Source organism: Pavona decussata, unplaced genomic scaffold (assembly GCF_977016875.1).
Source record: "Pavona decussata unplaced genomic scaffold, jaPavDecu1.1 SCAFFOLD_416, whole genome shotgun sequence".
Taxonomy (NCBI): domain Eukaryota; kingdom Metazoa; phylum Cnidaria; class Anthozoa; order Scleractinia; family Agariciidae; genus Pavona; species Pavona decussata.
Window position 1 is genome coordinate 698994 of NW_028145778.1, and position 27833 is coordinate 726826.

Here is a 27833-nt window from a genome sequence, read left to right on the forward strand (position 1 = left end):
TGACTGAGGCTTGACTTTGGCGGGAGTCTTCATCACAATATGGCGGAGTAAATTGCGATTTTCATTTCGATTTTTTCTGTGCTTTTGTGGACCAGTTTCTCGAAATGGAAGACTGGGATATTCCCGAACAAGATGACTTTGAATCACGCTACGCAGATGAACTGGACATGCTTGATGATTTGGAGGAAGAAGGTGAGAATCAGCTTGGTCTCGGCTTGGGTATTCCCTGCTAGCAGAGCTCTGATGGCGAGAAGGAGAGAGACTCTCTCTCCCTTCTCGCCGTCAGAGACCTCGTCTAGTAGGGAACTTAGATAAAACCTGCTCGCTAAATGTTGGCGTGTTCTGCCTAGAGGAAAAAGGCAATTTGGCTGGTGCTATCCTCATTGTGGTACCAGATTGCTTATATGTAGTCTTCTATTACCTATATTTGCTGATTTGAACCCCCTTGTTATGGCAGATGTGATTTTCCAGCATTTTAATAATGATTTTTGCTTCCTAACCTAACTTGCCTTGGTATAATTTATCTGCTTGGTAAGTGCACTGTACATTTGTTCATTTGCCAGATTAGTGTACTACTGAACCGTCAATAAGTATAAATCTACTAGTGTTCTATCACGAATGCCGTTTGCTGATTGGTTATGCTACTTGCCATGTATTCGGTGATAGATAAGAGATGAGAGGCAGTTTTCAACAAAATGGCGGCCGCTTCCTCGCGTTTTCGAAGTGTCTGCGATGAGGATATAGGTAATTTACTTGTTTAGTTTTGAATGACTTGTAGATATATACTAAAACAATTAGATCATTTGCTCTCGATTTCTACGCATGATAAATGATTCAGGCTGCACCCTCATCAGCTATCATGTGATAGAAATCTCGAGCTCATAATCTTATTGTTAATTAGCCCAATTAAAGATGTATGTGCTTTTTATTTTTAATAAACAGAGTGTGCGCCTCCGTCAAAGAAGAGCTTGAATTTTCACAATGAGATTGTTGGAGAAAATGTGGTGGTGGTGAAAAGTGCTTTAACAAATAATAATCATGTCACAAGACAAATCCAGTCAAAGAAACGAGACTGTGAAGAAATGTTCTTACCCCTTTCTGATGATGAAGAAGAGGATGTTTATGAACTTAAATCAATGCCAGGTTGGTAGTTTATAGATCAATACACTGTACATGTAAAGGGCGATTTACACGGTCATGCGACAAGGTTATGACAGGTCTACAACACAAATTCGTTTGTGTAAATCAAACCTACAACTCGCTTACGACTGTCGTGTACATCATAAAAAAAGTCGTAGGATTTTAAAGCAACGACTTTTTTTATGAATCGTAGGCATAGGCAATATTGAATGACAAGAGTTGTGTGTGATTTTTTGCATGATGCGAGCAGTGGTCGCTCTAGAAATCGCATGTGACAGTTGTACGCAAAAGTTGTACTGTCTAAATTGGCCTTAAAATATACATGAACAGTTTAATGCTGTATGTAAATTCACTGACCAATACAAGGAAAGATAGCCCCAAACTGGACGCCACTTTCGAGTTGCTGTGAAACTCATGAAAGCAAGGCTAAACTCTACAAAGCTTTTCATAGGAAAATTAGTTTTGTTTGTATATGAACGAAAACTAATTTTCATAATAAAAACTTTGCACTCACTTTCATAATGAGGTCAGAGCAACTCAGAAGTGGCTTATTAGGCTGTTAACTTGTTCAAAGTATACATTGGCCATTGCTTCCCAGAAAAAAGTGGACAAAACCTTAACGCCAAACAATAAGAGAAATTTTAGAATCCAAACCAAAAAATCCTTTGCCCTTGTGTAATTTTTTATTAGTACCAGAGTACCCCCTCCCACACATCTACATCTATATAACTTTTGCCATTCACAGTATGCTTCAAAGCATACACTTGCAAAAGACAAGTCTAGTGAGCAACAAACCATGTTCTGGGGATGGGGGGGGGGAGGTAAATTTGGAAAATGTATGGTTTAACCTCTGTTTTGATTTACAGCTTTCAAATCAGTTTTTACACTGATGTTTCAGTCAATTAAGACCAACCGTTACCATGTTGATTCATTATAGTCATAATAATTGACACAGGTATGACCTCCTTACATCACTGTAATTTGGACAAAATCTTGCAGCTCCTTGTAAAAAGAAGGCTCGCCTTAGTCCTGGGAAAAGCTCCAAAGTTGATGAAAAAAACCATGAACCCCTTGGAAACGTAAGAAGTCCATTGAGACAGCTACAGTCAAGTCCTTTGCAGACTCAAAATTTTGCCAACATCGACAGAAAGCATAATGAGTCACCTTTAACAAAGCCAGAGAGGCGGAAGGTGTTTCGGAGGCCTCCAATGAGCTGCGAGTCTGTCTCCATAACAAGAATGGATGGACAGAGGCTTTATCTGTCAATCAAAGGTGACAGAGATGATGAAACATTGGCAGCACAATCAAAGGTGAATTCAGAAATTCTGACTGATCGTCTATGTGGTAGTGTTAATTAAATTTTTTAAAAACTGGTTTGATTTTTATGTAATTTTCTTTGTACCAGATAAACCTTGACTTTAAACAAGCATAGAAGTTTGACTTGTTTGAAAAATTTCACCACAAGTCATGTAAAAACACCCTCTATTATGCAAGTTCATTGTTATTTCATCAGGCTCGCTATGTGAAGCTTCTTTCCCATTACTTGTAGCTGTGAAGCGTGTGAATAGGCCTTTTCTGAGTTGCTTTGAACCTCATTATGAAAGCAAGGTTAAGTGCAAAGCTTTTTATATTAGAATTAGTTTTGTTTGTATATGAATGAAAATTAAATTTCATGACAAAAACTTTGCACTTAGCCTCGCTTTCATAATGAGGTTTAATCAACTTGGAAAAAGCGTATTAATAAATGAACAAAAAATAAAAATGTATATAACTTGAGTAGATTATAAAGAAATTGATTTTAATAATTTAGTGGGTGGCAAGCTCCAAGGATTATTTTTTGCTATGCCAGTGAGTTTAGAAGGGAAAAGCGTTGCAAAACTTTAATGTTATCCTTGCTTAAGAACTTAAGCACAGTGTTCTATTAGTTAGTTATAAGCTAGATCAAGATTATGTCTTGAGCATTATTTTGTTGCTTCTTAATGTGTTAAAAATTGATAATTAAAAGGCCAGGGGGCTTCTTTTCAAGGATAACTTTTCTTTAGAGTGGGAGCTTATTATTGTAAGGAATTTGGTATATTTCAAAATTAGTTGGGCTTGGCAACTGATTTTTTTTATTATTATTATTTTTTGGTATGGAAAGTCACTTACATTAAATTCTCAAATAAGCACACTGGGCACTAATTTCAAATTTAGGACATAGTTGGGGAAGGGGGATGCTTATTTATTTTTTGTAAATCATGAGCAGATGGACATTCATTTTTGCAATGTTAATAACATTGCACGTAAACATTGACATCTAGACAGTAACCTCTGTGTTAAATAATATACATGTATATAATATTATGTTCATTATAGTTCTAATATCAGCACACTTCATCCACATTAAATGGATGAGAAATTTTAAGCTGCAACTTAGATAAAATAATTAAAATGGCACTGGTTTCTTGTATTGTAATGTAGTTCAGTCCAGTTCACTTTTAGTTTTGATTACTGATGATTTTCCAAAATAATGAGTGATGAACACGACCAACACAACGACTATAGTTGTACTCCACATTTGTTGTCCCAGTACTCACCCAAACAAAAACAGAGGGGGAAGGGAGGGTGGTGCTTATTTCATATTTTGGTCATAGGAAGAGGTGCTTATCTGAGGGTTGGTGCTTATTCAAGGATTACTGTAAGGCCTTTTTTGCACAGTACTTTTCAAATGTAGTTACGGCTGAATTGATGTGGAAATGTACATGCAAGTGTAGCAAAGTGCTGGGAAGAGGGTTAACCCTCGAAGGGTATCTTATTCAAGGGTGTACCAGGGCTCCTAGTAGTTTGCTGGTTCTAACCATTGATTTCTAGTAAATCAATTGTTTCCTCTCCCTAGGGAATAAACAAGAAGTTATTCAGAAGGGGCCCAGGGAACTCCCTTCAGCTGCTGTCTGTGCCATTTTCTGTGCTGCATGAACATGTTCAGGAGGAGGTATGCATCAACTATATGATTGCATAAAATTATAGAACTTTGTACCACATAATTTCAGCTGCCTAACTTGCACCTGTAGGCAGGGATGTTATCTGGTAACTAGCCTCTGTAGCCAATCACACTGAAGATTACTGGTTTCTCAGAGTTCATTTCTTTAGTTTTTGATTCACCTCTTTTGTTGTGGATCCAGCTTATTCAAGGCTAAATCCATTCACTTACATGTACCATCCAGTTACTTTTACTTGTTATAATAAGTTTTTTTTAGTGTTACAGTTATTTACAAATTAGTCCTACATGTAGTAGAATTTGTTGACTGATATGATATCATCAAACCCATGACCCAGGATAAATACACTGTACATATAATGTGTTCAACAGGAACATAAATGTGTAATAATTAAATTAAATTAAATTTTTTCTAATTGCATTTGCTTTATTAGAGAAGGAGAAGGGCAATAGAAGAATCAGAAAGAGTGACAGCATCTTTACATAGGTAAAGCTGTATCTGGAAATTAAGCCTCCTGTATATTGCTGATAAAAAAATGTACTTTGGAAATCCCAGTAATGTTATCTGTAATTGCAAATTAGGAAGTTACAGTATGTGAGAGCTTAAAGTAGCACTAATTCCACAGTTAATGCTTGATACTTCCAAGCAGTCAACAAAAGAAACATGGCCCAGCTGAATCACATCTCGATCCACAGCAGCACCCAGTTAAAACATAATTTCAGTATATTTATCTAAAATAATAACAGTTGAACTTTGAGGGACTGTACTTTCATGAAACATGACATTTGAACAAGGTAGAGTTCTTCTCATTGTACACAATGTCGTACCATTGGCACTGGCTGGTACAGAATTGCATATCATATTTTACAGACCTTAACAACAGATCACTGTGCTACTGATATATAAACATGCCTACAGTGCCTTCTAGTCCTAATCAATACCCCCATTAGGTGTGATAGGTGTGAGGGCTAGCTGCAATTTGCCGTTGTGCAGTTCGAGAAAATATCCATACTCCCCCCATGTAAGGTTTTTTGTTTTGCACCCCCCCCCCCTCCCAGAAATGCCAGTTTAGCATCATACTTTACTTCTAAAATTTTGCCTTTTAGACCCCTCTGCTCCTAGTAATTTCCGATGACATTCCATGGGGTGGGTATTTATTTACAGACGACCAATAATTTTTTTTTTAATTAGAATGCTCAGTGATACCTCAGATGTTGAGGAACTTCAGCCATTGGCAATGGAGACTGAAATAAACAAAGAGGAGGAGGAGAAGGTTCCTCAGCATGGCCTGTGGGTTGAAAAATATACACCAAAATACTTTACTGAACTACTTAGTGATGATGTGAGTAGAGCTATGACATATTTGTGTGTTAGTTACAAGAAGGTTTTGCTCTTTACAGAGAAGTACGCCCGTGGTACTGTGTATAATATTGGTAGAGCGCCATAATGTACACAAAATCCCTTCCTGCTTACACATGTAGTATACTCAGTGCAATATCAGAAATGGCAGTTCTTCCATCTTCTTTTCAATATCTCATCTCTCGTGCAAGATATGAACCCAAGAAAACTCTTGAAATACTCTGCTTCTAAAATTTAATATTTTCACTGTAAGTCAAAAGATACTGCAAGCAGGGATACAGTCGAAGCCTTAACTTTGTACATTTGTAAGTGTACAAAGCATCACAAGTACCCCACTTTCAGGGCAACAATTTTCTGCGGGTGAAATTCCATAATCTCTGTCTGGGATCTTTCTGTCTACTAGTAACCATATTGGAATCAACAAATGGAATTCACTCCTAATCATCGCATCCAAATGGGTGGAGTCCACCATCTGACACCCTCTTCCATTACCTTTCATTACATCTGAACAAACAGTCATCTCTGCCTTTGTGTTTCTAAGATTAAACGTGCAAACTTGTTACATGCAAAGGCAAAACAATAAAACAAAACAATTGCATCTGATCTTCAACTTACTTTAAAAATGTAAATGCATAATTTGTACAGTCTGTAATACCGGTAATACTAATGTCTTTATGCGATTACATTTTTGCTAGGCTATAAACCGTACTCTATTAAAGTGGTTGAAGCTCTGGGACAAAACTGTTTTTGGTAGAGGACAAGTCAAGAAATCAAAACCAGCACTTGAGAAAAATAAAAAGCAAAAGTCAAACTCAGAAAAGAACTTCAAGAAACAGGGAAAAGGAGTCCAAGATGAAGCTGACTGGAATGTAAGTTTCATCTAATGTACTTTGATCTAAACTGAATTATTGTAGTAATAGTCAAAAGAGCAGTTTTCATTTGAGTATTAAATTAACATACTTCTAGGTTTGCTTTGGTTATACAGTATATGCTTAATAATTATTATGCCCCTTGATTGGTTTAAACTAATTTTACTTCGTACTTGGAGAAGTGGAGGTTATGACCAATACCAATCATCACTTGATTGAACACATTCACGTACGATTGGGCATGCGCTTGGGATTCTGTTTAAGTTTATTGTGTTGTCTGCTTGTGCTATGTTTGGTTAGAGTGATAACCTTGGTTTGGTCTTACTGCACATTCAACTTTTCTTTGATCCACATTGTTTACTGAACGTTGTAACTAATTTTGATTCTTACTTTATGGCTATATTCCTGTTCCCCACCTATTTGCTAGAGACTGCATGTAATAAATTATAATTTATTAACCTTTTTTTTTTTATTTTTTTAGAAAAAACAAATACATGCAAATTAGCAATGATTATTTTACATTAAAGCTGTTGCTAGAAATAATACACGTAATTTAAATAAGTAAGGCACTTAGTGAAGAATTGATAGTTGGTTGTCCTCTGCCTACACAACATCTAGTTTAGACATGACTCTGGAAATGAAGAAGAAAGCAGTGTACTATACTTTTGATTGCCTGAAGTATATCATTAGAAATTTAAAAAATCACATTTTTCCCTGTTAGTATCTTGCTTTAATTTGACACAGCAGAAGATGTCACATTGTACATCGTAGTTAAATTTCAGTCATTGGACAAAATTGATCTTATATAAGACCACTTTTGATAAGGGTATATTGTCTGATTTCCAGGAACTTGATGTAACTGGTCGTCCTGTCCGTAAGGTTTGTAATAGTAATTATTAATTAATATTAATTATTATATAAATTATAATATTATATTAATAATTATTATATAATATTATGGAGTGGCTTATTTTCAACTGTAAACATGCCTGATACCCTACATCAGTCATGACAGCTGGATCAATATTTTCTTACGACATCGCATTGGTTTTGCCAGATTTTCAATCATTCTATTGTCTTAAATGAGAGATATGAAGAAGATGGTCGCATACAGTATAGCAAGGCCAGAGCTCAAATCTCAGGGGTGTCTACATGTAATACTCTCTGCCCCTTTATTCGTTCTTTTTTTAATTTGTTTCTGGTTGACCATCACTAATAGGCTCATTAAATTTGGGCAAATTCAGTTATAATAACTTGCATGTATAGAGAATTGTCCCTGTAAGTTCTATACATCAGTTGAAGTCTGTATGCTGTCATTTCCTTTTTGGACATGCAATATTCATTGCAATGTCACACCACATCATACAGCAGCTCACACCCCGAGGCAGAAATGTAGACAAATATAGCATTGGTGTGGGGTGCATAAACTTGCATCGATTTAACTCTCAAATGTACAGTGGCCCCTGCTTTTCTTTTGAGAGATCAGTTCCTTTACTTACTGTCTTCATTTTAACACAAAAAAATTAATCTGAGTGTGAGAAGTTTTAATTATTTTGCTTTTTCTACTAACATGGAATCAAATTTCTCCACTGTGCAGCTGAGCACAACTAGGAATTATCCTTACAAAAGGTTGCTTCTACCTGAGAGGGATAAGGGTACAGAAGAATAGTAATGAGTACAGTAATGTACAGTTGTGTTGGGTGAGAAAGTAATGTAGTAATTACGGCAACGGGTTGTCACTTACAGTATTGTTTCCTCAGGTTGCACTGCTGTGTGGTCCTCCAGGTCTTGGTAAAACAACCTTGGCTCATGTGATTGCTCGACATGCTGGATACAATGTGGTGGAGATGAATGCAAGGTGCCTGGTTTTGCCTATGAATATACTATAAATTTAAGCCTCGGTTACATAATCTGTCACCTGAGAGTTTAAGGATTAAAATAATAAAAGAGCAGTTCATAGCTTATTTGTAACTTTTAAGAGCTTTAATTTGATATAGGGGTTTAGGTATCTACAGTTTAAACTGAACGCGCTACATCGCTTAAATGCGAGACACCTCTGAAGGTATAGGGTAACCTTAAGTGATCAGTTAGCCATACCATACCACTAACATTTGTCCATAGAAGAAGTTCAGATACTTCAGCGCAACAATGGTTTTTTGCAAACTCACAATATGACCAGCTCCCAGTTGGCTTGATAGCTCATTTGGTAGAGCACTGCACCGGCATTGCAGAGGTCATGGGTTTGAATCCCATTCAAGCCTGTATTTTTTTCAAGCTTTCTTTTCGCAACTGCTTCAGTTACATACTAACTGCGAGGATCTTTCTTCTATTTGATCTTCCGCCCCGCAGTTCAAAATAATGTTTCATATATTTATATTCAATGTGTTTTAGAATTGTTTTAGCGAATCTGCATAATAAATATTTCAATTGATTATCAATAAAATTATTATTGAAAGTCGTGGTGTAATTGACATTAATTAACATTTTGGCCAAAACAATTTGAAAAAATTTCAAAATTGTTGTGCTTTTGCTTGAACTGCAGATTTCCTGTGTTAAACATTAAGCTGTGAGACACATGGCCACTATTTATTTATTAATTTTAAAAGATTCGCCATTGCAAATCAACAGAAAGTTGACAGGGACTTGCCACAGAGACACTTCTCCAATTTCAGGATCCTACAAGATGATAAAACACAAATAAAAGGATGCACCAAAGAAAAATAAATAAATGAATAAAATTATATGAACGCAAAACTCAGCAACACGCTCAATACGGATAAGCTTGACAGCAATCGAGCAGTGTGGCACTTAATGTGAACTAACTTGAAAGTGACAGGATTGTCTGGGTTGTTAAGTTTAATTTGTACATAAAAGTAAACAACCGGGATCAATTTTAATCTGGTTCATATATACACATAATCAGGAAAAAGTGGTCCTTTTAAGGCATTATGCAAGGCTAATAATATTCCTTCGTTTCCTTTAGTGATGATCGATCACAGGAAGTGTTCAGAAACACTCTTGAAGCATCAACTCAAATGAAGTCTGTCCTAGGATACAATGAAAGGCCAAACTGTTTAGTTATTGATGAAATAGATGGAGCACCAGCTGTAAGTTAGTCATTACATGAGTTCATAATAATTATTTTGAACTTATTGTTTTCACATTGAAAAGCAAAATTGTAAATGTTCCAATACTTTCATCCTGGCCAGCATCATTATCAAGTGATTGTTTTATATAAGTAGGTTGTTCCCTTGAAAACTACCTACTTTAAACCAATAATTTTACCATGTAAATTTAAAACTCTCTTTATAGCCACACACTGTCACACATTCTTTAATATTATTATTCTGTTTCAGTTTTCTCTCATTGGGATTTCTATGTACTCATTATAAATTCAACTTGTACTTTATGATTAAAACTGAAGATGACAGAAGAGCTGTCAAAAAATGTTTTTGAAAATCAAACTGTCCTTGTTTTTCATAAACCTATAACTTGCTTGCTGCTTTCCTGACCTATTTGGCATGCATTCCCACAACATTGTTACTCAACTTTTTCCTTATTCATCTCCACAACCAAAATACTGTAAAAAAGTGTAATGGAGAAAGGGTAAAAAAGGTTTGACTAATACTTAGCCCTTAACACACAAAGATTGTTAAATCATCGCTTTTTGTAAGACAACTTGCTGGTACTCATTCTAAACCTTGATGGACAGTAGGAAATTAACCAGACAATTTTCAGAAACCCATTAAACTTTAAGGTGGATTAGAGGCAGATTGCCCACACATGTATATCTCTTGGTGTAAAAACAGACATGAAGCAAGACAACTACCAACAGTCTAGTGTGTAGCCTACAGTATATTCCTCATGTCAAAAATATATTAATGTTCATGTAAAGTGTGCCTCAAAATGTTCCATTAACTTTACCTGTATGTGTGTGTGAAGAAGACTACATTTATTTCTACCTTCTTGTGTCTCCCTATAGCCAGCAATAAATGTCCTGTTGACAGTTATCAAGCAAAAGGATTCAGGTACATCTATATGAGAACTGGGCTTACTCTTTTGGCAAATTAGGCCTAATCTAGTGCCAGGACTGGCATTGAGGCCTCTATCAATTTAATTGATGCTTAACAAGGCATTTTAGGTCTAGGTACATTTTAATTTATGATTTGAATACCCTTGATGACAGATGGCTCAGGGAGGCAGTATAAAGCTATTTTAAGATTTTGCCACCAACTGTCACCCTAAGTTTCACACCTTGTAGCTTCCCTGTTTCCCTGAAGTAATGCCTCATGCTATCACTTAAGAAGACTGTGGGAATTTGTGCCCCTAAAGACCAAAACAAACAGGTTTTCAGGACCTCTGTGCAGTCAACTGTGACCGCGATAATTGGTGGAAATGAGATCTCCGTTAAAATAATTATGATTAGAAGCACTAAATAACAGAGAAAACATAACAGAGAAACAGGCATGTTGGGCTTCTTATTAGATGCGTATATAGGTTATTTTCTATTGTCCTTTTCTGTTATTATACATTTTAAATATTATCATTACTTTTGTGGAATGTACACAACCAGGTTTTTCTTACTGAATAACTGTGGTACTTACAGAGGTTTACTGACATAACTCTCTTGTTCTCAGATTCTGCCCCTGCAAAGAAAACAAAAAAGAAGAAGAAAACAAGCCCACTTTCACGACCAATCATCTGCATTTGTAATGACCAGTAAGTTGTTACAGAATTTAAGATGAGAAATAGCTTTTACTAACTACAGGACATTGGCTGGTAGAGTTATTTTCTTTGTTTCCACATCAATAATCAAAGAATACAATATTTGTAATGACTACATGTATTTTCCCACGTCTGGACCCAGTAAACTTGGTTTGGGAGATTTATTCATTTTAATTTACAAAATGGAGTTTTAAATGTAAGGCTGCTTGTTTAAAACATATGTGTATTTTTTTGTGGTGGAAGGGGTGGAGATCAGGGAGGGGGGAGTGAGTGATGTGTGGAGCAAGTGAATACAGGGTAGTTTTTGGGAATTAAACATTCATCTGGGTTTACGAATTGTAGGTGATTATCTTGGCAGCTACATTACACACATAAGAATTATAACAAATCAGGGCCCAATTGCTCAAAGCCTGGTTAAACTAATCCTGGATTAACAAGAATTTTGAGTCAAGTTTAATTACTAATCAAGAAAGATTTTTTAAAAAGATTTCTGTCCTTCAGTTTTGACTTTGACTTTTCTTTACCATTGGCTTTAAATTAGATTTTAAAAACATTTTTGACAAGCGAGCTGAAAACCTTGGTTAACTTTTAATCGTGGATTAGCATTAATCGGCTTTGGAACAACTGGGCCCTGTTTTCTTATTCTTGTACTTGGTTCATAGTTTCCATGGTGTTGTTTTGTTGTAGGTACGCCCCTGCTTTACGTCAGTTACGTCAAGTTGCCTTTCTTGTGACCTTCCCACCAACTCTTCCCGCTCGCTTGGCTGCTCGTCTTTTAGAGGTACAGTAGTTGCCAAAAGTTATTGGTTAAATGTATTTCGTTAGTTTAGATTCCTTTACCTTCTTCAAACAGATAAGTGCACAAAATAAAATTACCTAATAAAACTTCGTAATTGAATGGGAACTTTCATGCTACTGGGTAACAAATGAATAGTTTCTAGTAAAAAATATGTTATATTCAATCCAGTTGAATGGCTGGGATGAATCTCTTAAAGATGATGCCTACTAATAAAGAAGTATTTTTGTGTGGTTTATGACTAATGCGGGGAGAGCAGATATAAGGGCTATTAGAATCCAAAAAGAAAATTGGGGGTAATCACGCATTTTTTAGAGATAAGTAAGCAACAATTATTCTAAAAAACAGTAAAATACAAAGTACTGTATGGCATTTTTTCCAAATTAAAGCTTTTTTGTCCCTGAGAAATGCATTGTTACCCCAAATTTTCTTTTTGGATACTAAGAGCACTTCCTAAGTTCTGCTTTCTCTGCATAGTTTTAAACCACACGGAAATATCCCTGTACTAGTAGGCACCACCCATAGGAAATCCGGATCTTGTGTCTTATAGGGGGCCTCGATCGATGGTATCGGTCGATATGTCGGTCGACCCACGGTCGATATCTCAGTCGATGTATCCACCGAGTATCGGTCGATTGTTGGTCGAGTAGCAGGCGAGTGTCGGTCGAGCATCGGCCGCTATATAGGTGACGTATCGACCGATCATTGGATCACCTTCGGTCGAAAGATCGACCGACAGTCGGTCGCGATAGCATCGGCAGTCTGTCGGCAATATATCGGTGAACCGTCGGTCAAGTATCGGTAAAGTATCGGTCGATGCATCGGCCGATACTCGGTCGACACGAAAAAGGAACAAGGATTTTGCTTTGTTTTAAACCAGTTAAACCGGGACACTACAGTGTAATAAGCTGGCATATTTTTGCGCGTTCTCTAGACCTAATATGGTAAAATGATGCAATAGTGGAACAATAAAATGAGATAACGACAGACTATCGACCGACTATCGGTCGTTATTATATTGGCCATCAACTGATATGACGACCGATAGAGCGGTGCGCTGTGTACACGAACGTCGATCGAGATAAGGACGAAGTGTCGAAAAAACATATCGATAGAATATTGACCGATATATCGGCCGGTAAGCGGTGAAATATCGATGAAGAATCGGTGAAGTGTCGGTGTATTGCTATCTATATCGGCCGACAGCCACCTCGGTCGATACAACGACCGCCATAGTGGTACAACATCGACCGAGTCATCCCCAATTATCGACCGAGATATCGACCGTGAGTCGACCGACATATCGACCGTTACCATCGATCGAGGCCCCCTATAAGACACAAGATCCGGAAATCCTTGTATCTCAAGATGGGCAGAACATATGCACAGTAACAAATTAAAGTAGGCACTGTCCTCAAACAAACTCAAACATGTCTGAAAAGAAAATTGTTTCTGCATGCTTTACAGCTGCATGTATGAGTGTGAAAGTTTGCTTAATACATTCTGAAATGTTCAGTGGCAAAACGTGGCATGTTTGATGCCACATTAGGTCTGTACTTCACGATAATTATGTCCACACAAGGTTTACACTGTACATGTAGTCGTGAGGATTGTTACAGAGTTTGGTGTGAAGTTTTGCATTAATTTTAATTTTGTCTCATTTTGATCATGTTTCCTTCTGTACAACTTGTTAGTTTTGGCATCCCTGTTTCAGTCCTTTGAGACCATTACTGCAGATGGGTTTTGTGTTACAGTATCACCAAATAAATTAACTTAATTTGCTTACCTTTTGATCAGTTGCTGTGCTTAAGTAAACCCTCTTCTGTTTTCACTAGATATCCAGGCAAGAGTCTGTAAACACAGATATGACAACTCTCACATCTTTATGTGAAAAGACTGATAATGACATCAGATCATGCTTGAACACTCTGCAGGTAAGAGACGAATTGTGTTTTCCTGGTAGTACATGTATGTGTTATCTGCTCAAAGCAACACATGATCAATCACAAAACTAGTTCACAACTTGAGCGTTTTTGCACAAAGAGACAACTGTACTGTCTGGCTATAACTGTGGCAAACGTCTTGCACTACACCATGCCCTGCCACTTGAATCTACATGTACATGTAACAGTAACATTCAGCACATGACTGTTCCAGTCCATGTCCATGAGCCATGCTGGCTTAAATCGTTCATGACTGGTCTTAGTGGAATCTGACAGGCTCAGGCTTTTAATTCAGGTTCAGTATTAAAGGCCATCTGGCCTCACAAAAGCAGTTCTGAACATCAATTTGCAAATACTGTATCCTCCAAGCAGATATATTTTAGCACCTGTACAGAACCCTCCAATGCCATAGGTGAATTGGATTTAAATCCTTCTTTGTTGTGCAATTGAGAGAAGATAGTCTATGCAAAAGCATGGGTGACATTAGGGTTTGCCAAAACATAAGGTAGGACAATGAAAACTGAAACAGCTGCCCTGGGATGGCAATGTACACTGTACATCAGTGACACCAAGAATCATTTTTGAAATAATAATTGTTCTGTGCATAACAGGTTTACAACCAAATTCATTGTATGGTGCTCTGCGTCAATCTTTGAAGGGATTTTTGCTTTTTCTGTTCCATCAATCATCTGATTGGGGGCGGGGTTATGGGAATAGCAATGCAACACCTTGCCCAGCTTCGCCTGCTTCCGATTCTTACAAGACCCAGGAAAACAGAACTGAAAATGACTCGAGAATATTCAAGAAAATTGCAATGGAGAGTAATATTTTTGTTGAGGGAAGGATGTAGGGTAGCAAACATTGCTTCAGTCTTGCAAGTTGGGGAGACTTTCGTAAGAATTATTGTTATTAAAAGGCGTCAAAAAAATAACTGAGACATCTATTCTTTTATCTTTGTAGTTTGTACACAAGCGACATGGAAGGGTTTGGCTAGAACATGTACAATCAATGGAGATAGGTCAGAAGGACTCTCATCGCAGTTTATTCTCCATCTGGCAAGAGATATTTCAGTTACCTAAACCAAAACGCCATAGGTTTGCAAGTATTGCAAACAGTGAAAACCAGAATAGTTCAGTTTACAACAGAGGGTTGTTATCAGTGGACAACATGGAAGGGAATAGTGGCAGCAGCAGTGACCAAAGAGGAATGTCAGCCATGGCAAGCCGTTTTCACACTGTTCTTTATTCTGCTATGTCAAGTGGACAGTATGAAAAAGTTGCACAAGGTACTAACAGTTATAGGCACAAGATGTTCTTAACAATTATGAATAAGTCACAGCTATAAGATAAGATAGCTATGATTATTTTACAATTATACTCACCACAAAATATTGCAATTTTCAACAAGCTCATGTTTTACATAGCATTTTGCCATTGCTATCTTATTTCAAACATTTACTAGGAAACATGAACTTTTCTTCTGATTGAGTATTAACATTTTATTTTCCATTTTATTATTATTCCACCAAATCATGTTGAAATGAACTAGAGAAAAACAAAATAGAAAAATCGACATGGAAAAGTTCATGAGTGCAAAAACCAATAAAAATTGAATAAGTTCTTCACTCATAAGATTCATTACGTTTATTTACCCAATGAGAACACCAATGAAATGCAAACGTGTTTTTGGTCACATATCCAAAACATATCCAAAACGTTTTAATCTTTATAATACACCCATTTTGAAATCATTGGTGATCCTTGCAATCTGATTGGCTCTCAACAGTGCGATTTATTCTCAAATTGCACCAATTTTTTGCTCTAAATCGCATCCTTTCTTTAGCCCATCAAATTGGAAATGAAGTAACAAAAATAGAATATTAAAATTGACAATAAAACACTGTGAATTCAAAATAGGTGTAATAAAGTGGTAATTGATCTTTGTGCCGTGCAATTTTGGTCTGAAATTATACTTGTGATTTCAAATCAAACTCGCAGTGCATGCTCATTCGATTTTGAAATCACGGGTATGATTGCAGACCAAATCGCACTCCACTCAGTTCAATTACCATTATGTATCCTCTTTGGTCATTCTTCAAAATGTATTATAGATCTAACTCTGAGGTCCAGCCATCAAATACATGTATGTTCTTGCATCTGTGACAGTTTTAAATGAACGCCTGCCAATAATGCTTTGATAAAGAAAAATGTCAGACTTGTTGAAGTGCTCTCTCTGCAAACCTTCCTGCTGTATTTCCACCATTATTCGTGAGCATCTCCTCTTTCCTTGTCTGTTAAGCATACAAAATTAATGGTGCCAGGGTTAAAATTTTATGTTTTCTATTTTTTTTAACAGGGTTGTTTGAGAACTACCTGCAAGTGAAGTTCAAAGATCCAAGTTTTGAAGTGGTATGTTGGAGGATGGTGCTATTCCAGGGGTTTCCTTAAGGGCGGGGCACCAGGCAAATTCACCGTCTGTGAACATGACTTTGCCCAGCTGCTTTTTACATCTTGTCTGACTTTTTCCATGAAAGAACATATCCAAATTAACTATATCCTGGTATACTAACGTTTAAGCCTACCTGTTCAAAGTCTTAACAAAATCCCTGATTTTGTTTAATGATACCATTATCTAACCTTTTAGATATTGGAGTTATCTTTTCCCAATTTGTGAACAGGCAGTTAATGGTAAGTGGCTCAGCATGCACTGTTGAGTTATGGAACCACATGCAACTATAGGAGTTTGCTAAGCATGGACAAAAGTTTGAGAGTTGCTCAAGGTGATGGCCAAGAACATCTCAAGTTTCTTTTGTGCTAAGTAAACCTCCCAAGTGCATGCATACATGTACTCAACAGTGCCACTCTGAGCCATTTATAACATGATCGAAACAGAGAAACAGGGTCTGTTTTAAGCTGTGGTAATGACGTAATTAAATGGTCAAAAAACATAACTGCTTTCTTTCTCCAAGTAGATTGTAGGAGCTTTTTCGTTTTTTACCGGACTGTAATTACTTGTTCAAACAGTTGAAAAACTCTGCTTCCAAACTAGAATAATGTTTTTGAGTTGCCACATAACAGCTTGAGTGAGCAGCCAGTACTCTGTGTAAGACGTTTCTCAGCATGCATCCTTAGGCAAATAATAAATGCTCAATTGGCCAAACAGAGTGCATTCTTGAGCTTAGTTATATTATAAATCTCATTTAAAAACTGAACATTTCCTTGTGCTGCAATCGTGGACAAAACTAGTTGTGAAAAAATTGAATTTTGTGCATATATTTTAATTTCCAAAAGGAAAACACCATCTGGAGAGTAGGAGACCTTGACTCCCCCTCCCATCACTCAATGTTGCCCTTATTAAAGGCCAGACAATTAGCCATCCTTATTTTCAGTGGCAGAGGGAAAGAGGCTGAGTTGCAGTTGTATCACTGCATTGGTGGAATTTGTAGATAGACAAAAACTTTCTTAACAGTTTTTTCCAAGATTGTAGTTCACATAACAAAGTATCAAAGTATCATAGAAGTTACTGATTAATCAGTTTTGTTCTCTTCAGGTGGTTTCTGGAACAGAATGGCTGGAATTCTCAGACTTCATTGAGCAAGCAGTGTTAGAGCGTCAGAGTTACATCCTTATGGGATACAGTCCTTTCCTTTCCGTAGCATTTCACATGTTCTTTGCAACACAATCTCACTCAAAGCTAAGCTACCCCAGTAGTCAATATGAGGTACGCTTCTGAACAGTCTCTAATAAATATTTAAGGGACATGCTTAGTGGAAATAAGCAAAAAAGTACTTTTGGAGGCTTTCCTTTCAAGTAGTATAACAAGCCAATCAGGCTAAATGTTTGTCCAAAAAAATAAATAAGAGAGACGATGTTATGAAGATAACTTTTGTTACAATTTCTTGAGGACAAATTTCAAGCCAGTTCTTTAATACAGTCAACTATCACATGGTGGACACCTTGCTATTATGGGTACCTGATAACATGGACAGCAGCTAAATACTCAGCAAAAAAAGATCACAGGCATTTGACTCAAATAAATTCCTGCTGTTACAGACCCTTGATGTTGAGGACACTAACTCGTGGTCCCAAGGGTGTCTGCAGTAAAGGGAGTTGACTGTATTTCTTGATAGAGAATTGATCCAGCAGCACTTCATTGGAGTTAATGATCATTTAATAATTTTTCTACTTCGTTGTGCCTGAATTTTCAAAAACATTACACTTATCTCTACATCGTTCAACTCTAGGTGGATTTTAACACCTACTCTGATGTGTCTGATTAGCACACTACTGCAAACCAAACCATCTCACATGATATTGGTTGTCAAGCAGTGGATTGGACCCGTCAAGTTCTAAATTCAATGCAGTTTATTAGAAAACATACAATCCTGGCCAAAAATGTCGGAATGATTTTCAAAACTCAACACAAAATACCTCCAACCCCACCCCCTTTCAATGTTGTCCTGTTGCTGAGTTTATCTACAGTTCAAATGATTTCAGTGGCACCACCAAGCTTAAGGTGACTGGTTGTAGATTTCCAGAACACAAACGTACACTGCAAATGCTATTTTTGTATCTGTCCCTGAAAATATCAGGTAAGATTGATTAACCAAATTCCAGAATACAAATAATCAGTACAGCCTTCAGATTTCATGTTTTAGGTAAAATTTACTTGGGAAGACATAATTTTGTAAACTTTTGCTGTTACATGATCTTTTCTATTGCATTAGCTCCTAGAACCAGGGATTTTAACTAATAATTATTGTTGTATGTATTCTTATTCCACAATATGACTAATACAATGAACCCCTAATATAATGTTCCAGAAAAAATCCTTACTCTCCACACAGAGGGCTTGTGATTTGAACCCTTACCCCCTCCCCCCTCCCTGGAAGTTCCAATTTAGCTTCATACTTTCCTGAGTTTCCCCCTTCCCTCCTCCTGCTGCACTCCTTTAATAGGATGGGTATGGATATCATCTGGAGCTGCACAAAAACATGAAAGGTCACATTAGTAGTGGTGGCTTTGCCAAGTTAAACTTGTTGAATTGGATATTGACCAAGTTGTAAGCTTTCAGACATGATTCAAAACTGTAAGTGGATGCAATAATAATTATTATGAGAGGGCATCCCCTAAAGTCATACAAACTCTAAGTTTTCTCCTTTTTGTGGTACTCTCCAAATCCTGTTACATGGCTACTACATAGTGAAAAATTACTAAATTGGGGTAGCTTCATAAGTAATTCAAAAACATTTTATTCATCAGCAAGATTATTATACTGTAATACATTCATGAGAAAGCAGCCATTTGAATGAAATTGTTTTGATATTGTGTCTTTGCAGAGTCATCTTAAAGAAACAAAGATCAAGAACCTTGTCAACGCAATCAAGAATGAGTCAGCTCCACACATTCGGCAAAACATTAATTTACGCACAGCCTGCCTAGAGCTGCTTCCTTTCATACTTGAAGTCATCACTCCTACATTGAGGCCGGTATGTCTGTTCTGTGACTCGAGCCAATGTTACACTAGGAAGTTTTCCTCACAACTTGTCTCACACGTTTGTTGCAACACAGCTAGGAATAAGTACCTATAGTGATCATGCCCAGAAATTAACATGTCTCGCAATGTTTTATTGCAGAAAAGTGTTGTGTGAAGTGGAATTTGACTCTAATTCTTGTAACACTGGCTGCAATGAAAATTTTGTGAGGTCCATGTTCATTTCCAGGAATGTTTGATTATGCAGCATTTCATGCAACTTGTTTTACAACAGTGTAGCAAAATTGTGAGACAAGTTGTAAGAAAAATTACCAATTGTATCACAGAGGTTTTGTTCTGTCTGGTACTTCATTGGGAATAACAATAATAGTAATAATTATTTAAAAATTTATAACGCACAAGTATAACGCATATATAACGCACAAGTACATTTTCTATCTTAAATTTATATAACGCACAAGTATCTATATACAGAGATATAATAAAATCCTCAATAAAATAAATAAATAACTTATAGAGTAGTGTAAATAAAGTATACATTAATTACAAAAAGTACTTAAGAAGTAAATATTATAAAAAAGTACATATATGGAAGAAGCTTTCTGGACTGAAACTAATGGAAAAGTATTAAAAAATTAATGGAGCAAAAACAGAATACATTAGTACACATTTACGGCTGGCCGGCTCTCATTTGAATTGATAAAACATCATAGGGTTTTTTCACCCTGAATGAGACTTAAAAGTTAAAACTATATATACATTGTGTGAGTCTAGGTTTGACTGTGCAAATGAAAGGGTTGATGCCATATGGCCCTTCAGGTTAGCTAGTCCTTCTTACATAATATATCCCTTTAAACATACTGTAAGCTTGTATAAAGTGATTGCACATGAGTAGTTTGTCTCGCTTCCCTGTTACCCCAAATGCTACTTATGTGTCATGTCTTCAAAACAGTCTGCTAGCAGCCACTGGTTAATTGTTAAGAATAGAGGTTCTTCTAAGAGCAGACTTTGTGGGCAATGTGCTGGGTCTGGAACCATTTCTCTTCCTTACCTTCAAAGCATATAACTTCATCTTAAAACCACTGTATCTGGACTGACAGTGGTCTGCTTCCAACTTGTGAAGGGTTTACATTAGTTGACCCCCTGAAGTACACATTATGTACTATTTGAACACTTATGTTAACTATATATTACGATTTGAAGTGTACACATGTCTTCCATGGCCTATTAACACAACACAAGTTTTGTTTTATTATTTCGTTTTTTTTTTTTTTTTTTGTTTTTTCACTTTTTAAACTATCGGTATCTAGTGCTCAACTACTATTTCATTATATTTTAGTGAAAGAGAAAATGTAAGAGAAGTGCGTGCTTATTGTATTCATGACAGCCATTTTATATGTGACCGACTTTTTAAGGATATTCCAAAGATATTATGTTAATGAAGTATTTTGCTGTCTTTTGTAGGTCAACACTCAGCTGTTTTCAGCCCGTGAAAAGCGGCAGCTAGTGGAGCTGATTGATACCATGATTGGGTATAATCTAACCTATCACCAGGAGAGAAACTTTGAAGGGCAATACACTTATGTCTTGGATCCGTAAGTGCATTATTTTATTGCAGTTCTACTGTAAAGTACTGAATGCAGAATGTTGTGTAGGCCCAGCTGTTCAAAGCCCAATAAAGCTAATCCTAGGTTAATGTGAACTTTGATCCAAGTTTAATTACTAATCATAAAGATTCATCAAAAAGATTTTTGGGCTTTAGTTTTGACTTAGACTTTTGTTTACCATCAGCTTAAAATAAGCCTCAAAAATATTTTTAACGACTTAATTTTTAATTAGGGATTAACATTAATTGGCTTTCAAACAACTGGGCCCTAAAGGCTAATATGCATAAAAGCAATTTGCATTGTTTTATCTAAATGTGGGTGTAATCAGGTTGCAGGCTGCAGTCTCTCTTTTACAATGTCTGCATTAGAAAAACTTCCAACTGCAATCCCTGTTGCATGTGCTACTTCTCTCTCTGCTTCTTTCCAGTGCTGGTAACAGCGATTTGTGATACTAAAACTGTTTTGAGATAGACTGTTCACAGTCTCCCTATTTTTCCGTGGGATTCTCGAGACCGGTACGCTTCGATGGAACCGCCGCCATCTTGGTTGTAAAAGCGAGCGCAATCTGGGGAGAGTGTCTAAACTACCGAGGGGAGCAGGAGTGGGTGTTAGTATAGTGGGGGATGGGAAGCGAAAAAATAGAGGGACTGTAACAGCTTCTCACCGTCTCGCGTTCCAAAGGCCCGTTGCACCAGCAACGGCAACACCTCATTGGTCAATTAGACAATAGAAGTTCTGAAGCGTTGACAGCATGACTGACGTATCTTTCACCGCCAGTTCTAAAAGTGGATACGGCTGGCGTGTAAAGTGAAGATCGTGGGGAATGTTTTGATTTTTATCGTTTGTCTCGTCGGCTTGGAGGTCTGATAGTTGAAAATCAGCAGACGTTTGGCAGGCGGCAGACTGCAGTTTTCCGTCTCTTTGGACTGCTTTGAAGTAGATGGCGAACTGTAGGGACGACTTTTTTTTTAACAATTCTCTCGGGGGAAACAACACACACAAAGCGCTTGAAACGTTGCTGATCGTGGCTTTCCTCGCAAGCGCTTTTGCAACGACGTGACGATTTCCCATCTTGTGGATCCACTTCAACTCCAAGATCGATGTGCTTTAAAAAGATCGGCTAGAGGAATGCTGGCAACTCCAGCTCTTTCCGGGATCTTAAACAAATTTTCTGTGGAAATGTACTTGTTTTTCTTCCCGAAATCGCCGACTGCTATTTTAAAATAAATGTTACAAATGCGGCATGTATCTGAAGGTTTCGCTGTTAGCTTCACTGCATGTGTTCCACTTGTATTGAAATTCACTTTGCAAATAGCTGATGTACTGTACTGTATTTTCAAGCCTACACTCGAAAGACTTTCGCAACTTCATTTTATTTCGCAACTGTACTTTGTTTCGAAATGGTACAGAAACGGTACTGTAACAAGGACTATCGTATTTCTTTCAATTTGACATGTTTATATCTGAGGAGTATATTTTTTGTTTGATTCAATTAGTCGAGGCGGCAAAGTCTCGGCACGCCCCTCGAACACGAGACAGTGAGAAGCTGTTACAGTCTCCCTATTTTTCCCGCCGCCTCCCAACTCCGCTCCCCTCCCCTCAGTAGTTTAGACACTCTCCCCAGATCGCGCTCGCTTTTACAAACCAAGATGGCGGCAGCTCCATCGAAGCATACCGGTCTCGAGAGTCCCACGGAAAAATAGGGAGACTGTGAACAGTCTAGTTTTAAGAATGATGTACACTGTATTATTCAAGAATGACACAGGCATACTCAGAAAAAAGGAAATTTGAGTGGTGCCATCAGGAGTGGAACCTAAGACCTTCTGATGACTAGTTCGGATGCTCTACCACTGAGCTACAGGAGACTCGTGGGAGATAACGCCATTAAAACTGTTTTATTGAACACTTAGGAGTAGGGAGAGTTTTGTGTAATGGATTGTTTATACTGGGAAAGAAATTAATAAAATGGAATATATGTGATGGAATATTTTGAGCCTGGTGAATAAATGAGAATGATGAGTTATTCAGTAAGTGACACAGGCATACTCGGACAAAAAAAATCCGAGTGCTCTTATCAGGAGTTAGAATTACTCCTATTGCTTATATGGATTCAGCCTCATTTCCTTCAACGCCCCCCCCCCCCCCCCCCTCCTACTACAGAAATCATGTACACTTGACACAAACTTATGATAAAAGTATTATTTTATTATTTTAATACAGGAACATTGAAGAAGCTGTAAAATTTTCTGGCCTACCTCAGCACAGGCAATTGACTTACGCTACAAAGCAGCTGATATCTAGAGAGGTAATACAACTGCTGCCAGTACTCTTTGGCTCCTTGCCTAGTTTGTTTTCCTTTTCTGTGTTAGTTGTGAATAAATCCCCTTCTTATTCTTATCAACATTTATGACTACTTGTTTCTAATAAGCAAATAGTAAGGCATAGCTGAGTTTGTTGAATCTATTGCTTGTGTACTGGGTGTCATACAAAAGGGGCATCAGTATACAATATTCTTTTGGGGGCAAGGAAGTACAAGACTGCTCCAGACTTCCTTAGTTTTGACATGCCTGTGGATTTTCTGTGCTAAGCCTTGAGCCTTTTCATTTTTTTTTTTGTCCCAATGCTAAACTGCTAAGAATCAAAACTGGGATGTAGCAGGTAAAATATTCATTTCATTGTCCTAATGGTGCAGATTGAGTTGGAGAAAATGAGACGTGCTGAGAAGTCTCTGAAAGCTCATGAGGATAGCAGGTAAAGTAGATCTCGTTTTCCTTTTCATTCCTTTTGGCAAGGCAATGGTCAGCATAAATATTCAACTGACTGACTAAACACTCAGTAGAGTAAGTCCCTTGAATTGTCCGGCAATTCAAGGGAAAGTTAGTACACTCTGGTTGATCAAAGAGCAGATTACTTTATCTAATGGTTAAGTTGGAATGCAGCAGATAAATGAACCCCAACAAGGATATTATACACTTAATGTATGGTCCCAAGGGAAACAGTTAGTTTTGTTTTTCCAAGAGTCCTGAAACATTAGTACTCAAGGGAAAACAAAACTAACTAGTTTACCGAGGGACTATACATTAAGTGCTTTGTTATATATTTAGACTTTCCCTTCTCAAACTCATTAATAATTCATCAAGCCAAAACAAAGGAAATCACTACCGTGGAGGATGTTTAAAAATGTGATCTTAATTATCATATAATTTTGTGAACTTTTGCTTCGAATTTCTCCAAGAATTATCAATAATTTGAGAAGCTATATCAAACATTCGAAAGAGTGTTTCCTCCTATTTCCAAACACCTCGAAGCTGGTTCAAAAAACTCGGCTGCGCCTCGTTTTTCCAACCAACTTCTCGGTGTTTGGAAATCGGAGGAAACACTCTTCCTCGTGTTTGATCTATTACTTCAAATAATCACGGCAAAACAAACAAACAAACAACTGAGAGGGCAACAACTGCGAATTGAATCCCGGTCGGGATACATTTGTATTTGATCAGGGGCACGTGACCAAGAATCAATCAATCACAGTGCTCGTTTTGTTGAGTGAAAGTCGAGGCACATAACAATAATAGATATCTGCTGTATAGTAATTTCTCTATTAAATGGAGTTATTTGCTCTTTGAGCAACTGGAGCTAGCACTTTCCTGTGATACCACTTATTATGTATTGTGTACACGTACATTATCGATCTTTCTGTTGTATCTGTAAAAGAAGTTCTAAAATGTGCTTTTTCAAATGTTCTTTCCTCATTCCTTCCTTCCAAGTTCCTTACAATAGCTACTTAGGGTTGTTGGTTTCAGTGAGTTTAACATTTGCTGTGACAGCTTCAGTACTAATGACTTCAATTTTTTTTTTCTTTTGTAGTTGTACAGTTATTACTCCCAGTGGTTCTAAGAAAGCAGAAGACACCAAACCTAAGAAGCCTGTAGTTGTGTTATCTTTAGATACCAGCAAAGTAAAACCAAAAGAAACAAAGGTAATGAATGTGCTGAAAAGGACTTCAGTTTAATTTTTATTATAACCGAATCATTGACTGACTGACTGACTGACTGACTGACTCGGCAGTTATTAATTTTGTATGATTTTCATACACACGTACTTAGTTTATTTTGAGGAAACGTTAACGGAAATCAGAGATTTGCCTTTTGCCGTAAGCCCGATGCTAAACACCTTATCTGAATTACTTTTGGAGAGAAGTGTTTTTATAGTAATGACTTTATTTGTCATGTAGTTTACATATTCCGCTCCTTTAAATGAAAGTAACGATTGTATTGGTCATTACTGTATTTTTAATCTCGCCTCCTTTTTTTATTTTCTTTATTTTTTTATTTTTTCAGCCTGCTTTGGATTTCTTTGGGAGGCCAGTAAAAGCTAAACCACGGCCCGCAGGTAATCATGTCAGTTGAGGAAAAGCATGACATAATGGCTAACACCTCAGACTTTCAATTGAGGAACTGAGGCTGGTCTTACACCACATTGTCTCTCTACCCTGGGCCCAGTTGTTCAATACCCGATAAAGCTAATCCTGGATTAACGTGATTCTAGTTAAATTACTTATCAATGAAGATTCTCTCAAAAGATTTTTGTCCCCCAGTTTTGACTTAGACTTTTCTTAACCTTGAGCTTGAAATAAGCCTTTTAAACCACTTTAAACAAGCGAGATGAAAACCTCGATTAACTTTTAATCGTGGATTAGGGTTAATCGGCTTTCGAACAACCCCGCCTTGGTCTATAAATGGGTACCAGTATTAAATAAAAAAAAAGATTCTATTTGGTCATGCGTGTGTACTTTGATAACCGACAGATGACGTCAAAACGTGGTAAGAAGAAAGACGTACGCTACAAGCCGCAGGCGAGTAGCGTGACTGATGTTCTTACCACGTTTTGACGTCTTCGCTGCGTTATCAGAGTACAGACCCATGGCAAAATGGAATTTATTTGTTTTATACATTGTTGTGAAACCGATTATCCAGCACAAAATAAGAAATATTTGTTTACGAAAAATGTGCGTACCAATGACTTGCGTGTAGATTGAGAGGGCAAATTTGGTTTTTACTACGTCATTTATAGTCTGACAAGAGAGCACGCTTATTCGCTGATGCAAGGATAGTAAGCTTGTGATTGGCTAACAATCTGTCATTTTAATTTATTCAGAAGTTCAACAGGGGTGATTCTGTGGTTCATGACGTCACTTGTGCGCTTATACTTTGATTACAAACTCCTCTAGACCAATCAAAACACGAGTTTTATTCAGTCTATTATATAAACTGTTATGGAAACCTAACCAAAGTGCAGGGTGGAGGGGGGGGGGGGGGTGTGAGAGGAGAATTCAGATGCTCTTTCAATTAAATTTCAGCGCAATCTGCATGAAATGGGTCATTTCCGAGTTCCTTTGAACCTCATTACAAAAGCGAGGCTTTATGTATAGTTTTTATTATGAAGATTAGTTTTCATTCACATGCAAACAAAACTAATTTTCATATGAAAACCTTTGTACGAAGCCTTTCTTTTATAATGGGGATCAAATCAACTCGGAAATGGCCTATTTGTATCACTTGCATCTCATCGGTCTTTTCTCTGTTAGTGAAGTGAGCTTAATTTTAGTGAAATTATAATTTTCATGATTGATGAACTTCTGGTCTTGGGAGATAAAAAAAACCCTCCATAAAATCAGGAAAACTTGATTAGCCTTTATTTCAATAAGAGAAAACAGGCCAATTTTTATTTTGCTTCATTTATTCCAGAAGACAGTGCAAGCGCCAAGTCACCGCAATCAAAACCCAGTCTTATTTGGTTTCGCTTCAATGAAGGATACAGCAATGCAGTACGGAAGAGTATCAAAGTGCAGGAATTCCTCTGACCAGAAAAATAAGACACGATCAAGCAATTGTTCGTGGACTATCAAGATGGACGTGTTCAGTGCCTTTACACGTGCCTACGTTGACCAGAAACTCTTCGGATAGGATCGGGCGAAGTAATTATTTCATTGTGTTGACAACTCCTTGGATTGTGAGAAGATCATGATCTAAAAAGTAGAAATAGGTTCGCCAAATGTGGAAGAAACTGCCCGGTAAAAACAAATTTACTTCGAAGTGAGAAAATTAAAGCAGGTTTTGTATCAAGCAAGGGAAAATTGCAAATTTTACCTCACAGTCAGTGAAAATTAATGTAATTTTAGTTTTCGCTTGCCAAGAGGTTTGAACTTGTTTTTAGGAATGTGATGTGTGAATCATTTGATGTTTGTGGCTTGAATGTATGGTGGGTTAAAATATATCTCTCGTCAGTGAACAGTCAGGAAAAACGCAATCTGACTTCCCTTGTTTGGTTTATGCTGTCGCTGGTGAAGGCAGAAACGTCAGAACACCTTTTCCGGCTGTGGAACGTACATTTAGCGTACCGTATAAGGCTAATCCAGTGTATCTTGGAGCGATTGCTTGAAAATTTCACGGAAAAAGCACAGTTCTCGAACCGTACTAGAGTGACAACGCGATTGGATATCAAAGATACGCAATAAAGTAATGGGACTGTACAACCTTGAGGTTTATCTAGAGTCAAAATCATTGCCTGCGTTTGAAAAGTCACCGAGACTGGATAACTTCTGAATGCCATTTTGATTCCAAATATAAGGTCAGGAGAAATCCTAGTAAGTGCCAGGTCACGTGTAGCAATATCTCCAAACATCTTGGAGATTTCATCAAGTGACGTTGAAACTAAACTTTCATCGCCATTTTCAATTTACAGATGTTTTTTTTGTTTTTTTTTTTTGTTTTTTTACCGTGTAGCCTGGCCGTCAACAGGGTTTTCCAACTGCCACCATCCGAAACGTAACGCCGAGGAAATCCTCCAGATCAGGTTGCGTTTCAGAGCCACGAGTTTTCGGCCAGCGGTTGAATGCAACTTTGCGCACGCTTTAACGTTCTAAT

General features: G+C 37.3%; 1 protein-coding gene across 2 annotated transcripts; it reads left to right on the forward strand.

Annotated features, from left to right (window-relative positions):
- Positions 1–27448, forward strand: LOC146450923 (chromosome transmission fidelity protein 18 homolog). 2 transcript variants are annotated; one of them, XM_085099700.1, is made up of 24 exons: positions 1–192; positions 943–1143; positions 2140–2450; positions 4016–4111; positions 4552–4604; positions 5310–5460; positions 6173–6346; positions 7193–7225; positions 8107–8204; positions 9330–9453; positions 10329–10374; positions 10984–11065; positions 11759–11852; positions 13703–13801; positions 14771–15095; positions 16166–16218; positions 17360–17530; positions 19149–19298; positions 20768–20898; positions 23131–23215; positions 23603–23661; positions 24775–24886; positions 25248–25299; positions 26655–27448. In XM_085099700.1, the coding sequence occupies exons 1-24, from the start codon at positions 105–107 to the stop codon at positions 26768–26770; spliced, it is 2904 nt and encodes a 967-aa protein (XP_084955826.1). In that variant the 5' UTR covers positions 1–104; the 3' UTR covers positions 26771–27448. The 2 variants fall into 2 exon arrangements, with proteins under 2 accessions (XP_084955826.1, XP_084955827.1); XM_085099701.1 differs by lacking the exon at positions 943–1143.
- The last annotated feature ends 385 nt before the right edge of the window (positions 27449–27833 follow it).

Bases quoted from the DNA above. Each gene is read 5' to 3' on its own strand.
- LOC146450923 (XM_085099700.1), top strand. From the start codon at position 105: ATGGAAGACTGGGATATTCCCGAACAAGATGACTTTGAATCACGCTAC. The intron at 17,531-19,148 runs GTACGCTTCTGA...GTGTCTTTGCAG, and splicing joins ACCCCAGTAGTCAATATGAG to AGTCATCTTAAAGAAACAAA. The intron at 19,299-20,767 runs GTATGTCTGTTC...TGTCTTTTGTAG, and splicing joins TCACTCCTACATTGAGGCCG to GTCAACACTCAGCTGTTTTC.